Source organism: Nycticebus coucang, chromosome 5 (genome assembly GCF_027406575.1).
Source record: "Nycticebus coucang isolate mNycCou1 chromosome 5, mNycCou1.pri, whole genome shotgun sequence".
NCBI lineage: Eukaryota > Metazoa > Chordata > Mammalia > Primates > Lorisidae > Nycticebus > Nycticebus coucang.
The window spans coordinates 25,919,415-25,937,245 of NC_069784.1; the positions used below are offsets into that span (position 1 = coordinate 25,919,415).

Sequence of the window (17,831 nt, forward strand, 5' to 3'; positions counted from 1 at the left end):
TTGGCAGGCCTGGGCTGGATTCGAACCCGCCAGCTCTGGGGTATGTGGCTGATGCCCTAGCCACTGAGCTACAGGCGCTGAGCCAAGGACAATTAATGGAAATGTATGAATATATAACCTTCAAAATTTTGTTCTTTGTTATAACTAATCTGTTATCAAAAAGATTATTTTGGGGAGGTGTCAGTTGCCAGGATTTGTTGCAGGCAAAATTGGCAGTTTCTCTGTGACTTGAAGTTTTTTCTTTCCTCTTGGGGGAGTAAGGGTTGAAGGAATGGACTATGGAGAACAAAAACACAGTAGAACCTCTGTGAGTTGACACCCGAGGGACTGTAACAAGCTGGTCAGTATATGGAGGTGGTCAACATAAGGAACCAGGCCTACTATACTGATAGGTACATGTGGTGTGTGTTGGGTCTATGAGAATTAGGTCAACTTGAGGTGGTCAGTGTAGGGAAGTGGTCAACTACGGAGGTTCTACTGTATAAAGGATACCCTTATTCAAAGTTTAGTATCTTAACTGACAGAGAAGAACATAGAGATATCTTTTCTATAGTCACAAGAAAATTTTTTTTGATTTCAAATTAATATGAGGGTACAAATTTTTAGGTTACATTGTTCTCATTTCCAAGGTAAAGTTCAAGTTCTAAAAGAGCCTCTCCCCTAGGGAGCTTGCTGAACACTCTAGCAATGTGCACATTAGGTGGGATCCTGCCATCAGCCCTCCCTCCTCCCTCCAGGCATCCTTCCCTCTCCCATCCTCACCATGCCCCCTTGCTAGACTGTATTTCTGTTTGTATGAGCATGTAGTTTATATATTAGTTTCATATTAGTATTGAGTACATTGGATATTTATTTTTCCATTCTTGAGATAGTGTCCTAAGAAGAATGTAAACATAAAAGATGTAAAGTCTCCATCTTTTTCGTGACTGATCGTATTCCATGGTAGACATATAACACAGTTTTTTAATCTATTCATTGGGTTCCTTCCACGACTTGGCAATTATAGAGAAACTCCTTATTAAATCTTAAGTAATATTTGTCTTAGACAGGGAGTGTAATTTAGCATAGTAATATGAGGTTCTTTTGCCTTTTCTGGCTTAGTCTTCATTTTCTTCCCATTTGCTCCAGTTTAAAAAGCAGTACCACGAATGTAAGAGAATCTATAGAAGTCAAGTTGACTGTTTCATGGACTTAGTCCTGTAGACTTTCACCTTAATGCTAATGGTTATTGAACTCTTTGCTCAGAAAAAAAAAGAGTTAGGATATTTTCTGCACATAATTCTTCTAACCTTTTCTCCATGTAGCCTAGCACTTCAATGAGCATCTCCTGCCCCCCAGGGGGAATGTGTGCCCCATAGGCAAAGACTCCAAAAAACAAACTTGACCTGAGAGATAAAAAAACATGGGCGTTACCTTGGGAGTGGGTGACTAGGATGTGCAGAGGCCTCCTGGAAGGAGAGAACATGGCACTTAGGGAGGAGAAAGAAGGCCACGTTAGCTGGAGTGTAGTGAGTGAGGGCAAGTGCCAGTCGAAGCTGGGAGGTGGGGTCCTCCTCATAAGAGCATTGGGAAGTGCAGTGCACGTTTTTTAAAATTTTAATATTTATTTATTTTTGAGACAGAGTCTCACTATGTGGCCATTGGTAGAGTGCCGTGGTGTCACAGCTCCTAGCAACCTCAAATTCTTGGGCTTAAGCAATTCTCTTGCCTCAGCCTCCCCAGTAGCTGGGATGACAGGCGCCCACTATAGCACTCAGCTATTTTTTGTTGTTGTTGTTGTTGTTGTAGTTGTTTAGCTGGCTCAGGCTGGGTTTGAACCCTCCACCCTTGGTGTATGTGGCTGGTACTATATCCACTGTGCTACAGGCACCGAGCCCCAGTGCAGGTTTTTAAGTTGAAGGCAAGTAAGGAGGTGACATGGTCAGAGGCCCCTTTTGGAAAAGATTCCCCGATTCCCCTGGATCCCTCCACTCTGTTTTTCACTCCAGGGAGATGAATTTGGAGACAATCCAGAAAAGCGATCTTTTTGAAAGTTATTTAAGAAGCAAAATTTGTGGGATATGGGTTTGAGAGTCAGATGAGAAATAATGACAGACTATGGACACATTTTTCTAGAACTTTCTACAAGGGTGGTGAGAAAAATAGAGTTCAAATGTGAAAGTGCAAATCAGAGAAAGAAAACTGGAAAAGAAGAGGATTGAAGAAGTCGTGGATCTGTTGATTTTTGTTTTTTGCTGGGAACTTGAGCCTGTTTAAAAGTAACAGAAGGAGCCAGTTGAGGAGAGAATAAAGGATAAGGAACCAAAGAGTCCTGAGGAGGCCAGAAAGGATGGATCCCAAGTACGCAGGTTAGGTCGGCCTTGGATCAGACGCGTGGGTGCAGATGTGGGTCGTATATACACTTGGTTCTGGGATATTGACAGTTTTCATATGTTGGCTTTTATTTTTTCATGTAGTAGGGTGGGGGTTTGTCTGTTGAGAATGGGGGTGGATGGTTGGAGGTTTGAAAAGAACAGGGACAATCTGGAAAATTTATTGTGAATTATAAGAGGATTGGTTGGACAGGGCAGTGTGGCTGGGGTGCAGGGCAGTGTGATTCATGCTCACCAACTTCAGTCTGTCCTGGTGTATGACTTTTCTCCAACAGTGCTCTGATTGTTCAGGATTCATCTCTGAGTAAATAGTTGGGCATATCCAGGGTTGGGATCTTGCCGACTCTTGGCAGTGGAAAGGGAATGGGAGGGTATTAGTAAGAATGTTATGGAAAAGATGAGCTTTAGGATCTAAGCTGATTGAAGAGGGATATACAACAGGAAAGGGCTAATGGGCCGGGGGAAAGATGAGAGGTCAATGGGCTTGAAAATGTTGTAATATTGAACAAGCTTGAGGGAAAAGAGGCTCTGGTCAGCAAAAGGGATACTTGATGTGTTAATTTGGAGGCAGAAAAATGATAGGTAAGGGATAATAAGGTCCATGGGTGGTTGAGGTGGCATGGAAGAGGTACCATACCAGATGAGGGTAAAAGGACTTCCTCTGGCGTCGCCAAGGAGCGGCTGAGCCATCCAACAGAGATAGGAAGTTACTCAGGATGGTGGCTGGGCCTGAGGCCATGAGGAAGCCAGGGCCAATGTCTCTGAGAGGATGTATTTGGAAAGTTAGAATATGGTACCAGTGAGGAGAGGTAGAGTGTGGTGTAACTGAGTGGCAGTACCACAAAGGACCAGGGTGTCTACAGGGGTTGGGGAGATGGGAGAGTGAGGCCTTAAGGGGAGAAGGGTAGGAGGAGAAAAGCGGATACCTAAGCCACCTGCTGACTCTAAGTGTGAGAGGCTCAGTAGTCCCCACTTGAGAGGGTTGCAAGAGAAGAGGGTGTGCTCAATGTGCTTGGAGAAGAGGCCAAGGGTACGGTACTGTTTTCTGGGTGTGAAGTAGCAGTTCCAAGGGACCTAGTGGAAGAGATTGAGAGGCGGGGGTGGGGTGGGGTGGGGTGTGTGTGACAGGTGGCTGAACTTTGGAGCATAACAAATGCACCCCAGTGGTGGTGGACAGATCCCTGCTGTGGGCACTGCATACATTTTAAGTGTTGACTGATACAAACAGTAATGAATCAAGATCCTTGGTCTCGTGGCTGCAGGATGGTCTTGTTTCCCTTGGCCAGAGTGGCTGCAGGCCCAGAAGTCATCTGTCCTGCACGCTGCTGATGGTGGATCAAGGCGGAAGCAGGAACTGAGTGCAGTGAACATTATATTGTTTATTTCTCATGACAGCCTTGGCAGGTTAGTAATATTGTTCTTCCATCTTAAGGATGAAGAAACTGAGGTTCAGTTTAGCAGTTTGTCCAAGGTCCCACAACTAGCACATGGCTGAACTGACACTCAAACTTAAGACTTCTACTGGGCCTGTGCACTTCCTACCACGTTGTAGCTACTTAGCATTTCTTTACACCTGAGATTTTGGTGTTTTAACATAAATGATAGGATGTTGAGTAGGTAAGGTAGTATTTGATTCAGAATTATCTTTCTGGATACCCAAATTAAGTTCAGCCCTTGACCTAGAGCCTTACTTTGAGAGTGCTCTAAAGGTTAAATCAGCCCTTCTGCAGACCACTCCTCTTCACCATCATCTTATGGTTTCTTTGATGGGTTCTTGGATGCTTTAGAAAGGCTAGAACGTCTTTTTTAAGTTAAAGTGAACTCTTCCCTTCCTGTAATTTTTGCTTACTTGTGCCATTTTGAATAATACAGAGTAAGGGGCTGCTCTCATTTTTCTGTACTGCAGTGCCTTACATATTCAAAGAACACTCTCAGATCTTTTCTAAGACATCTTGTTTCCAAGCTAACATTACTTGGCCCTTTAATTTTTTTCTTTCTCTCTCTTTCTCTTTCTTTCTTTCTTTCTTGCTGTTGCCCTGGGCAGAGTGCTGTGGCATCATAGCTCACAGCAACCTCCAACTTGGGCTCAAGTGATCCTCTTACCTCAGTTTTTCTATTTTTATTTTATTTTTTTATTTTTGAGACAGAGTCTCATTATGTCACCATGGTAGAATGCCGTGGTGTCACAGCTCACAGCAACCTCAAACTCTTGGGCTTAAATTCTCTTGCCTCAGCCTCCCAAGTAGCTGGGACTACAGGTGCCTGCCACAATGCTCAGCTATTTTATTGTTGCAGCTGTCATTGTTGTGTAGCCGGCCCAGGCCAGGTTTGAACCTGCCAGCCCTGGTTCGTGCAGCTGGCGTCCTACCCACAGGCGCTGCTCCCTTTAGTTTTCATGTTATGGTACAGGTTTTAAAAGCCTCCATCTTATTTATGCAGCTCTAAAGATACTTTGGTACATGGTTAATTCACTGTAAAACAGGACTGGATACTTAGAGTGATCAAAAGGGTAACTTTTGTCCTATCTGAGTATAAGTGAGCTTGAAGTTTGTTTTTGTGTCTAGTGTCTTCATTATACTGGTGTCTGTCATTGATTGTGTCCCTTACAATGACATGACCTTGTGGCTATTAGGCCAACTCTTATACTTGGATATTGCGTTTTAAAAATTCTATTATATTTTATCTTTGTGATTACAATTTATTATTTCAGCTAGGGAAGGTAATTTTGAAATCTGATTTCAAAATTTCTGATGAACCTGCTCTGTGTTACATGCACATTAAGTAAACATACAAAAATATTTTCTGAAACAGGTTCAAAAAGAGAAAACGCAGCCAAGTACTAGGAGACATTTCTCAAGTCTGCTTGGGATCATTGATTTACCTGCTGCTTCTAGTTTTTCAGCTAGCTCTGAGTTTCCCTAATTATATTATCTACCTACATTTCTTTGTATTATTCATAAGGCCAGCATGAAAACCTTTCAGCACTTTGCTGGAATCAAGTTATCCTGCGTTTGGTCTTCTCCAGTCTAGCATGACTTGTCAGTTACCTGTGGGAGTAAGGTATGTATAGGAAGGAGTCGGGGTGACCGGGAGTTTCTAGGTCAAAAGATAGGGCAATATGGATATCAGTGTCATTCACTTAGATACAGAACCCCGGAGAAAGGGCTAGTTAGGGGTTAAGCTCAGCTCGGGCCAAGTGGAGCCTGCGGAGCCTCTGGGATGCCCACATGGAGCCATCTAGGGGGTAGCTGACCATTCAGGCCTGGTGCACTGGGACGGGTGGGGTCTAGTTGCACACAATATAAGCAGTGCTGGAGGTGGGGGGCCCAGAGCCTACAGTGTGCAGAGAAGAGCTTCAGGGGGAATTTGTAAACATTGGCAAGATGAGGGAATGCCTGCCTGATAGCCTGAATTTTCTTGGTGAAATGGGAAGAAACCTCATCTGTTGTAAGAGATGCAGAACTGGAGACTTGAGAGCAGTGACTGTTTGGAATCAACATGAGAAACAAAGGGGGAGCTTTCTGGGGATGTGAAGAAAAGGAATGGCAGGCCTAAGCGGGGCATTCTTCCCAGCTTCCCTCTTCTTTGCTGCCCTTAAAGGCAAACACTCTCCCCCTCTTTTTAAGGGTTCTCACTTGGGAGTCGTATCAGAATGTGAAGGAGTGGGGCTGTGTGCCTCTATGGAAGTGGCTCTGGCGATTTTGACATCCCCCAAAAAACTTACAAGGTGATTTCAAACAGGGGAATCAGAAGAATGGGTGTGTTTCAGAGGGAATGGTTTGAGGCGATAGTTCTCAACTCAACTGGTAGAACTGAGTCTTTTGGGCTTCAGCCTCAGCATCTTGTTGGGATTTTATTTTATTTTATTTTTTGAGACAGAGTCTCACTTTGTTACCATTGGTAGAGTGCCAGGGCATCACAGCTCACAGCAACCTCCCACTCTTGGGCTTAAGTGATTCTCTTGCTTCAGCCTCCCAAGTAGCTGGGACTATTGGTGCCCACTACAATGCATGGTATTTTTTTCTTGTAGTTGTCATTGTTCTTTAGCAGGCCCTGGCCGGGTTCAAACCTGCCAGCCCCAGTGTACGTGGCTGTGCCCTAACCACTGAGCTACGGATGCCAAGGCGTAGCGTCAGCGTCAGGACATTGTTGGGATTTTAATAGAAGTTTCCGTCTTGGTTCACCTGTAATACTTTTGGCTATCTCCCCACTTATGTGTCGTATCTGCTGGATATTTATCCCCTGGAAATGGAAAGGAGGGAGTGTCCCTTTAGCATCCTGAGCTTAACTACTTAAGTTATGTGGTGAGGATCGATTTGTTTCCCTACTGGCTGTAAGTGTGTCTTCCAGTTTGTACTCCAAGCACCAGCACAGTGCTAGGCGCATGGTAGGCAAGTAACAGGTGGATGAACAGTTTGCTGAAGGCTGAATTAGCCCTGGCTGTGCTGTTTCCAAGGGCCCTGCCTCTGAGGATCCTGTGGGAAGAGAAGGGCCCTCTTTGAGTCGTGCACAGTCATGGAAATGACAGGGATGCCTTCTAAGAAATGCATCCTTAGGTGATTTCATCATGCGAACATCACGGAGTGAACGTACACAGACCTGGGTGGTATAGCCTACTACACCCCTGGCTATATGGTAAAGCAACATAGTGTTCAGTATCTGTGTTATCTAAACACAGAGAAGGTACTGGTAAGAATGTGGCATAAAAGATAAAAAATGATACGCCTCTACAGGGGACTTAGCATGAATGGAGCTTACAGGACTAGGAATTGTTCTGGGTGAGTGAAGTCCTAGGATGTTACTATATGTTACTATAGACTTGGTAAATGTTGTGTACTTATCACCAAATTTATAAAAAAATTTTTCTTCAATAATAAATTAATGTTAGCTTTAACTTTTTACTTTACAAACTTTTCTATCCAAGCGTTTTGATTCTTTTGTATTTGTAATAACACGTCTTAAAACACAAATGCCTTATACAGATGTACAAAATATTTTCTTTATATTCTTACTTTATAAGCTTTTTCTTTTTTTTTGAGACAAAGTCTCATTATGTCTCCCTCAGTAGAGTGCCGTGGTGTCAAAGCTCACAGCAATGTCAAACTCTTGGGCTTAAGTGATTCTCTTGCCTCAGCCTCCCAAGTAGCTGGACTACAGGCACCCACCACAACACCTGGCTATTTTTTGGTTGTAGTTGTCATTGTTGTTTGGCAGGCCTGGGCTGGATTTGAACCTGCCAGCTCTGGTGTATGTGGCTGGCACCTTAGCCGCTTAAGCTACAGTTGCTGATATCATTAGGTGATAGGAATTTGCCATCTCTATTATTATCTTAAGGAACCATCATAATATATATGATCTGTCATTGACCAAAACGTTGTTATGTGCCCTATGACTATATTTCAAACCTTTTTATTTTCTTCCGTATTGAGAAACTAGCATCTGTTAGGTGAAGAGTACAAACATTGTATTCGGCAGGTCTCTGGAAGAGTTTCTTTGGTGTCCACCATTCAAGATGAGGTCATTATACTGCAGAGTTTGTGTCTAGACACTCTTTTTGTCTTTTTTTTTTTTTTTTTGAGACAGAGTCTCAAGCTGTTGCTCTGGGTAGAGTGCCATGGCATCATCATAGTTCACACCAACCTCCAACTTTTGGGCTCAAGCAATCCTCTTGCTTCCATCTTTTGTATTTTTAGTAGAGACAGGGTCTCCCTCTTGCTCAGGCTGGTCTCAAACTCATGAGCTCAAGCAATCCACATGCCAGAGTGTGAGGATTATGGGCATGAGCCACCAGGCCTGGCCGTAGACACTCTTGTGAATTGTCACGAAACATTTCCTGTTTGAGCTGCTCTTCCAAAGACAGCTGGTGTCCCAATCTCCTGCCAGCTGTGGCCACATGTAGAGGTATGTGAATTCGGCCTAATGCTTTTCTACTTTTGCTGCGTATTTTATGGTCTGTCAGGCCTCTAATATATGTTACTAATGACAATCGTTTTTATCATGTTCAGGATGAACAGGAGCAATCACTTCCTATCACAAGTCTTGGTTTTTCTGAGGAAATTTGTTAAAAATCTAGATTAGTCCTTGATTTGGCATGACCAATTAAGCAAGCAGCTGCGTGTTAGGAAGCAAAATCTGGGTAGAACAATTTGATTAGGTTCTGTCTGTTGAGCCTTTGACGGAAGCTACAGCTTGCATAGATGGAGCTCTTTATTTAGTTTTAAATGAAACATTTTTGCGAAGGGAGACTTACCAACATTTACCCCAAAGACTTAGCTGAAAATAATTGTGTTGAAAATATGAAGTATTCATCTCATCTAATATGAAAAGAGTTATTAAAAACTTGATTTGGGGGGGCAGTGCCTGTGGCTCAAAGGATTAGGACGCCGGCCCCAGCCAAAAACTAAAAAAAAAAAAAAAAACAACCCAAAAAAACTTGATTTGGGGGAACTGTAAATTTCTGAATGGCAAATTAAGTGCTTTTAAATACATTGGTTAAATAACAATTTGTAAAATGGCTAATGTTGCATAATATAAGTATACTTTATGATGACTTTTAATGAACAGTCATGAAATAAATGCTCATTGTATGCACTGAATTTTATTTTTATTTTATTTTATTTTATGGAGACAGAGTCTAACTGTATTGCCCTCAGTAGAGTGCTGTAGTGTCACAGCTCACAGCAACCTCAAACTCTTGGCTTAAGTGATTCTTTTGCCACACCCTCCCAAGTAGCTGGGGCTCCAGGTGCTCACCACAATGCCTGGCTATTTTTTTGTTGTAGTTGTTATTGTTATTTGGCAGGCCCAGGCTGGGTTTGAACCCGCCAGCCCTGGTGTATGTGGCCGGTGCCCTAGCTGCTGAGCTATAGGCGCCAAGTCTATTTTTTTGTTGTTGTTGCAGTTGTCATTGTTGTTTAGCAGGCCTCATTGTACATAACCACTAAGCTACAGATTCCGAGCCTATGCACTGAATTTTAACAGAAGTAACTGAGCAGCTTGTTCCCTTCTGCCCCAGGACCAGCAGGGAGCATACGATAGCCTTCAGGGCAGCCCATCCTCACCTTTAAGATTCCACGTTCACTCTCTGCTTAGTGATTCCATTTTCTTCAATTATCCACCTGCCCTCTAGATCCCTATTTGCTTTAATCTTAGAAAACTATTTTCCCCCTTCTATCTCACTTGGATAATTATAATAATGTTTAATATATGTATAAAACTTTTATGTATTATTTGGCTAATATTAAACCTAGGCAAAAGGGCACAGATTAAATTTTTAATACTCAATAAACACATGTTGAATTAAAAAAGAAGTAAATGAACAATAAAGGTAATGGAGCCCCACAGAGAAGAATTGTAATATCAATGTTTTTAACAAGCATATACACCAAAAAAAAAAATGAGGAAAGGATTCATTACAGACGTGGATTCTGGGGGAAGGGACCCTGTGGGAGACTGATTCTTATTACCATATCCTGGTTGGAAGGGAATGAAGTGAGTTTATTGCTAGTACAGTCAATGGCTTGGGTTTTCTCTGGGGAATTGGCTTCAGTAGGTGACTTTATTTCTTCACATCAGGCAGCTGGAAATGTGTATTGATTCATTTCCTTTTCATTTGAGGATCAGTTCAATCAGAGATGGAGCTATAGAAATGTTCCATATGCTGGATATGAGCAAATTCATTAGTGTCTTTTTTTGGTCCTAAGTATTCCTAAGATTTTTAGGAGACAAAGTTCAGGTCAGTAAGATAGAAAACATACTTTATGTATGTATATATGCATATTATTATTCTTTTCACTTCCCTTTATGTGATTTATAAAAGGATTTTTATAATCCTTTTTTGTTGTTGTTGTTTAAATAGATAAAAAGCCATGGAAGTCCTTGGTCCAAGAATATGTGTTATTGCAGGATTTTTTTTTTTTTTTTTGAGACAGGGTCTCACTTTGTCGCCTTTGGTAGAGTGCCATCACAGCTCACAACAACCTCAAACTCTTGGGCTTAAGTGATTCTCTTGCCTCAGCCTCCCAAATAGCTAGGACTACAGGCATCCACCACAACGTCTGGCTGAGGACTTTTTTTTTTGAAGTTAAATACTAATTTAAACAATGACAATAGTATGTTTTTTTTTCCTAAGTTTGTGTTATTCTCCTTAAGATTTAAATTTTGTTTAAATGTTTATCCTGCTGTGTGATTAGCTTTTATTATGTAATTTTTGTTTTGTCAGCACAATTAATGTTAGTTCTGCTATGATCTTTGGTTGGATTATTTTTTAGAAATTATCCAGCTAACTCCTTGTACAAATGAGGAAATAGAGGCATAAACAAATCAGGTGATTTGTTCTAAATTGAATAAAACATTATTAAAAGAGTACTTTTCAGTTATAGCATTTGAAATTCCCTCTTAATTTTAAACACTGTAAGACTTTAAATTTGAAAATCATATTAAAATGTCTTCTGAAATTTATATTATTGATCTTTAAGGTAATATATTTTTCCTTTTTGTTTTAAATGCAAACATAAGATATACAACAAAAAAGTGAAAAAACACACAAAAGGCCAAAAATTCTTTTTTTATTTTTTTATTGAGTCATAAACACATAGATTATGGATACATTAATGCCTTTATGGGGTACAATATGCTGATTTTATACACAATTTGGAATGCTTACATCTAACTATTTAATACAGCCTTCGTCTCATTTACTTAATTATTGTGTTAAGACATTTATGCTCTATACTTAATAGAATTGACAGGTACCCTTGTAATATGAACCATAGGAATGGTCCCACTGTTTATCCTCCTTCCATTCAATCTCTCCCCTCTTTCCTCCTTCATCCTGGGCTATAGTTGTGATTTATCTTTCATATGAAAGTGTGAGTGATTATAAATTGGTTTCATAATAGTACTGTGTACATTGGATATATTTTTTTCCATTCCTGAGATACCTTACTAAGAAGAATATTTTCCAGCTCCATTCATGTAAACATCAAAGAGGTAAAGTCTCCATCTTTTTTAAGGCTGCACAATATTCCATGGTGTACATATACCACAATTTATTAATCCATTCATGGGTCGGTGGGCACTTGGGCTTCTTCCATGACTTGACTATTGTGAATTGAGCTGCAATGAACAATCTGGTGCAAATGTCTTTGTGAAGTGATTTTTGGTCTTTCGGATATATCCTTTTTTTTTTTTTTTATTGTTGGGGATTCATTGAGGGTACAAAGAACCAGGTTACATTGATTGCATTTGTTAGGTAAAGTCCCTCTTATAATTGTGCCCCGCCCTCAAAAAGGTATGTCACACACCATGACCCCTCCACCCACTCCCTCCTTATCTTCTCTTTCCCCACCCCCTACGCTCCACCATGTACTAAGTAATTAATTGTCCTCATATTGGACTTGAGTACATGGGATTCTTGTTTCTCTAGTCTTGTGATGCTTTACTAAGAATAATGTATTCCAGGCTCGGTGCCCATAGCTCAGTGAGTAGGGTGTCAGCCACATGCACCGAGGCTGGTAGGTTTGGGCCCGGCCCGGGCCTGCTCAATAACATTGACAACTACAACCAAAAAATAGCCAGGCGTCATGGCAGGCGCCTGTAGTCCCAGTTACTTGGGAGGCTGAGGCAAGAGAATTGCTTAAGCCCAAGAGTTTGAGGTTGCTGTGAGCTGTGATGCGACGGCACACTCCTGAGGATGACATAGTGAGACTTAGTTTCAAAAAAAAAGAATGTGTTCCAACTTCCATCCAGGTTAATACAAAAGATGTAAAGTCTTCATCTTTTTTAATGACTGAATAGTATTCCATGGTATACATAAACCACAGCTTGTTAATCCATTCCTGCGTTGGTGGGCATTTAGGCTGTTTCCACATTTTGATGAAGGGCCAAATATTATTATAGTTTCTTTGTATTCTTACATTTGTGCTAAATTTTAAAAAATTACTAAAAATACAAGTATATGCTTTTTAACACATTAACTGCCATTTGAGTTGTATTTAACTCATGCTAGTTTGAGCCTGTAGTCTTGTGAAGCCACGAAACCTCTGCTCATTGTTTTTGCTGTCAATTGGCATGTCTCTCCACCTTCCGTAGCCCTGCTCCAGCTGGCCTGCCCAAGGTTGCCACATGTGCTGGACTGAGTTCTCTGATTTCCATGACTTCTGATTGCGCATTTCACCTTGAATATTTGCCTGGTGGCTCTTTGAACAAAATCAATTTGATAGCACACAGCAATGTGATGTTGCACGTGCTTAGGGGGTATGATTCAGAGGTCCTCATCCAGAACCACTCCAGTTCCACTGCAGACACAACTCAATACTTGTGGAATGACAAAAGAGTCAATTCTCAGAAACAGATTGAATAAGTTTGTTGTGAGTCACATACAGCGGTGGCTATAAGGAAAAAAAACTTTTTTCTAGTGTGGCAGTTAATGAGTTAGAAAGATTTTAATCTAGGCTCTTCATGAGATAACAGTTTATAGCTGTCATTTCTCCGAACAGGTTGAAGAAATATGGATACCAACACGACACTGACCATCAGCACTGTCTGTTCCAGCTTTCTCGCCTTTCAGCTTCTTTTCCACTTTGTAAGTTCCTGGTTTTCAGCAAAAGTATCTCCAGGTTTTAATAATCTCAGCTTTGAAAAGAAGATTGAATGGAATTCAAGGTAATACATATGAAAATGTAATTGACTAAAAACTAGTTTTACGAAATAAACTTGTTTAAAGTGTTAAAAAAAAAAATCTCTCATTTAGGATCTAACAAAATCTGAGGCCAAATTTTTATTTGACCTTAGGGATAAAAGGTAAAACAAGTGAATAGATCTGATCCAAGATCATTTGAAGAATTCTCATAATGAAAGACGTTAGGAAAAATTTATTTAACTTTCTGGAGAACAGTGTGAAGATTAAGTAGAACCCACCTGACCGTGGAAGAATTTTCTCAAATCATTCTCTGAAATGATTATGACAATAGACACATGTTCTTTATAAATGATAATGGAAGAAAATATTTGCTGAGCTTGTGAGGAGTTTATACTATATGGTATTGGCCAGCTTAGCCAGACCCAGGGCAGTTAAATGTTACATGTCAGAGCATATAATCAGTATTTCTGTATCTTTTTAAATGAACTTGTTATTGTAACTTAGAACACCTGTAGCATTTAATCTTTTGTTACGTAATTCTAAAGTAAAAATTGCTTTTAGTATTATGTATGTATGTATTTATTTATTTTTGATACAGAGTCTTAACTCTGTCGCCTTGAGTAGAGTGCCATGGTGTCATCAAAGCTCACACCAACCTCAAACTCTTGGGCTGAGGGATCCTCTTGCCTCAGCCTCCCAAGTAGCTGGGACTACAGGCGCCTGCCACAATGCCCGGCTAGATTTTTTTTTCTATTTTTTTTTTTTTTTTTTTTTTGAGAACAATGCATTTATTAAGAGGCATGAAAATGCATAAACTCATTTATAAATAAATGTAGGATAATTTACCCAGTGAAAAAATAGCTAAAATTCATGAGGAAACTGGATTTTATATTTGAAATGATTACATATTTGATCTCCAATAACTTCCCCCTCCATCATGATTTATTGGTAGCAGCAATTTTACGACGTACAGAGAAAGCTGTTAACAATAATCATCATATTTGGGAAAACTGTTCAAGAGTGCTCTTTAAAAATAAACCAGTGCAAACAAATTCAGATTATAAGGGATATGATAAAACCTGGAGCTTATCTTCAAAAAAGTAGAAAATAAAAATCCCAAACATTTATTCATTAAGAAATGAAAAAGCAAACTACGTTTTGATCTGTGAAAAATAATATACAGATATTAGAAAACATTCTTAACCAGTGATTGCAATAATTACATTTATAAATGTTCATTCAAGTACTAATATTCAATAAACATTCAAATTCTCATTGAAAGTAACACTAGATGTAGACAGGCCTGGACAATGCTTCTTTTGATTTAATAACAATCATGTTTAACAGGAGGCTAGTGACCCTTAAAATACTGTTGTTGGCTTTTTTGTTTTTGTCTGTAAATGGTTTTTTTAGTCTATAATTTTTATCTGTAAGGACCCAAGAAACATCTCACAACAGCTAATTAAGAAGTCATTTCTATAAAATAACTATGAATGTTACAGAAACAGACATTCTAAAACACAAGTTTAGCTCAAAAAATAAAAGGGCAGAATCAGTTTCTTTTTGGCAAGAAATTGTTAATTCCTTACCAAATGCTGATTTGCTATTGTGCAGACCCTATCAGAACATTTCTGGAGTATTTACCAAAGAGTTATATAATAAGCTGAAAAGATTTCACAAACTATGTTGCCGTAACAGCAATGTAGAGCTTATGTTAAAGTCATACCCAAATCAACATCATTCACTTGATTACTGTTGTTAATGAGTCTTCCTTCAAAAAACTCCTTTCTAATTTTGGCCTGAGTCTCGGGCTTTAATAAAAGTTCCCTTGGGCGGCGCCTGTGGCTCAGTTGGTAAGGCGCCTGCCCCATATACCGAGGGTGACGGGTTCAAACCCGGCCCCGGCCAAACAGCAACCAAAAAATAGCCGGGCGTTGTGGCGGGCGCCTGTAGTCCCAGCTACTCGGGAGGCTGAGGCAAGAGAATCGCTTAAGCCCAGGAGTTGGAGGTTGCTGTGAGCTATGTGAGGCCACGGCACTCTACCGAGGGCCATAAAGTGAGACCCTGTCTCTACAAAAAAAAAAAAAAAAAAAAAATTTAGGGCGGCGCCTGTGGCTCAGTGAGTAGGGCGCCAGCCCCATATGCCGAGGGTGGCGGGTTCAAACCCAGCCCCGGCCAAACTGCAACCAAAAAATAGCCGGGCGTTGTGGCGGGCGCCTGTAGTCCCAGCTGCTCGGGAGGCTGAGGCAGGAGAATCGCGTAAGCCCAAGAGTTAAGAGGTTGCTGTGAGCCGTGTGACGCCACGGCACTCTACCTGAGGGCGGTACAGTGAGACTCTGTCTCTACAAAAAAAAAAAAAAAATTAAAAAAAAATAAAAGTTCCCTTATCTAGCCGGGCGTTGTGGTGGGCGCCTGTAGTCCCAGCTACTCGGGAGGCTGAGGCAAGAGAATCGCCTAAGCCCAGGAGTTGGAGGTTGCTGTGAGCAGTGTGAGGCCACGGCACTCTACCGAGGGCCATAGGATGAGACTCTGTTTCTACAAAAAAAAAAAAAGTTCCCTTATCTGTTTCACCTTGGACTTCAGATTCATCCTTTGACGCAAAGCTTCATCAATTAAGTCTTCAATTCCAGTAGGTTTCTTGCCAATTATAATTGAAGACTCACAGTGATAATAACCATTACTTTGCTTTTTTGCAAAGATCTATGCGATATAACACTTCTTCTCCAAATCTGTGACTGACAAATTTTTCATATAATTCAGGGTCTATTTTTTTCACTCCATTCCTATGGAGCCATGGTGCTTTGGACAATTTCATGAAGATCAAATAAGGTTTAAAACTTCTGCTTTCTCCTGCTAAGATGCCTTTTTCTTGAAATGTCCTTTTTGCAATCTTTGCTATCTCCAAAAGTAGGTTTATGTGATCTCCTGCCAGTTTCACAAATCCAACTTGATTTCCAAAAGTGCCAATCCCTCAAAAGGGCAAAATCAGATGTTTTCCTTGAAGGATTTCTATGATCCTTCTATGAAGGATTTCTTCTATGATTTCTTCTAAGAGCATCAATACCAATGTTTACTTCATCTTCATTTAACAGTTGCATCACTAGCAGGGTAATATGAAAGGAACCATCACCAGCTTGCTTTAGCCCGTCGCTGATCTTGTTGTATTATTGCATTTTGCAGGATCTTAATTTCTCTTGTAATCTAATCTCACACACTTTTACAATCATCTTTAATATATAGTAGCAAATGGCAGGTCTACCAGAGGATCCACAGTATTGGCTTCAAATTCCCCTAATGTTTTCTCTTCCTTTGACACATTTTCATATCCATTGGAATTAATTCCTCCTTCACAAAGGCTGTGGTCCAGCGGTTCTTTATCATTTTGGAGTGTGTTTCTCTTTTCAGTGATTGCAGTCTCCAGGAAGATTTTTCTCTTCACATAACCTTAAAATTCTGGTTCTTCCAGGTGTTTTCCAATAAGTAGAATCCAGGAAGATTTTTCTTTTCATATAGCCTTAAAATTCCTATTCTTCGAGGTGTTTTCCAATAAGTAAAACACATTTGTGTGCTTTGAGGAACCACAAGCTAAAGGATGATGCTTTGCTAATACCAACCTTCTGTTTTGAATAAACTAAGGACCACTCCCATGTTAGTCCATTTTTCAAGTCTTTTTTTTCTATTTTTAGTAGAGATGGGGTCTCACTCTTGCTCAGGTTAGTCTTAAATTCCTGAGCTCAAGTGATCCATCTGTCTCAGCCTCCCAGAGTGTTAGGATTATAGGCATGAGCCACTGCACCTGAATTTTTTAGATTTTTTTTTTTTAACAAAAAGTAAACAAAAAAAAAAAAATAAAAGGTAATTAGACATCTATGGATGTAGAAATCTGCTGGAGGCTGGGTGCCGTGGCTTACAACCTGTATCCTGGCACTCTATAAAGGTGAGGTGGATAGACTGCTTGAGATTAGGAGTTCAAGACCAGCTTGAGCAAGAGCAAGAACCTGTCTCTACTAAAAATGGAAAAAAATTGGTGGTTGGTGTCTGTAGTTACAGCTCCTCAGGAGGCTGAGGCAGGAGGATCCCTTGAACCCAGAAGTTTGAGGTTGCTGTGAGCTACACATAGCACTCTAGCCTGGGCAACAGAGTGAGACCCTGTTTTCTCCTCTCCCCTCCCCAAAATGAAATCTGGAATTTTAAAAAATTAGTTGCAAATTTTTTGTGTATAATTCATTAATCTCAGAAGATTTCAAATACAAAATGACTCTGATGACTGCTTCACTCGTTTTAAAGCATTTATTTTATGTACTCAAACATTGTTGTGCATTTGCAAACCTCAGTAAATTGGAGCAGCCACAGGCATATATTTTGTTGCTGTTTAGTTGAATTTATTACTGTCCATAATATACATTCAGCAAGTCTCTAAAATTGGTGTAATTATTTTTCATCGAAATTTTCTTTTAAAATTCAGGAACTTCTGCCAACGTCTAAGTATTTATTTGAGAATGGTCATATTTGACCTGAAATCTGTCTTTCTTTGAGCCAAATTGTTTTGCAGTCATCTACTTTTATAACTTAGAATGTGCATTTAACAAGATTTTAGTTGTTTTCTTTTGCACTTTACCCGGATGTGTCTAGTTCATACATGTTATAGCTCTTTTTACCCAAAAAGCAAGGATTATTCCTTTACATACTTTCAAAGAAATGAGGTGCGATTTTTTTTAAATCAGAAGACTAGCATAAAAATATTGTTCAAATGTGGCTTAGAGATATCATTATTTTAAAAAACCTTTCCTAAAATATGGAGATAGATGGAATGATGG

The 17,831-nt window shown here is 40.1% G+C and overlaps 1 protein-coding gene and 1 pseudogene across 3 annotated transcripts in view; one reads left to right on the forward strand and one right to left on the reverse strand.

Annotated features, from left to right (window-relative positions):
- The window catches only part of TLCD4 (TLC domain containing 4), a 75,662-nt gene that overhangs the window by 12,696 nt on the left and 45,135 nt on the right, over nt 1–17,831 (forward strand). For 2 of the 3 annotated variants that reach the window (XM_053591030.1, XM_053591031.1), the window contains exon 2: nt 12,872–13,037. In XM_053591030.1, the coding sequence (XP_053447005.1) occupies nt 12,883–13,037 (155 nt within the window). In that variant the 5' untranslated portion in view covers nt 12,872–12,882. Of the gene's footprint in view, nt 1–12,650; nt 12,743–12,871; nt 13,038–17,831 lie in introns of those variants that run through there. The other variant, XM_053591032.1, reaches the window with a different exon arrangement.
- LOC128586420 (A-kinase anchor protein 7-like) lies at nt 15,487–16,662 on the reverse strand (annotated as a pseudogene).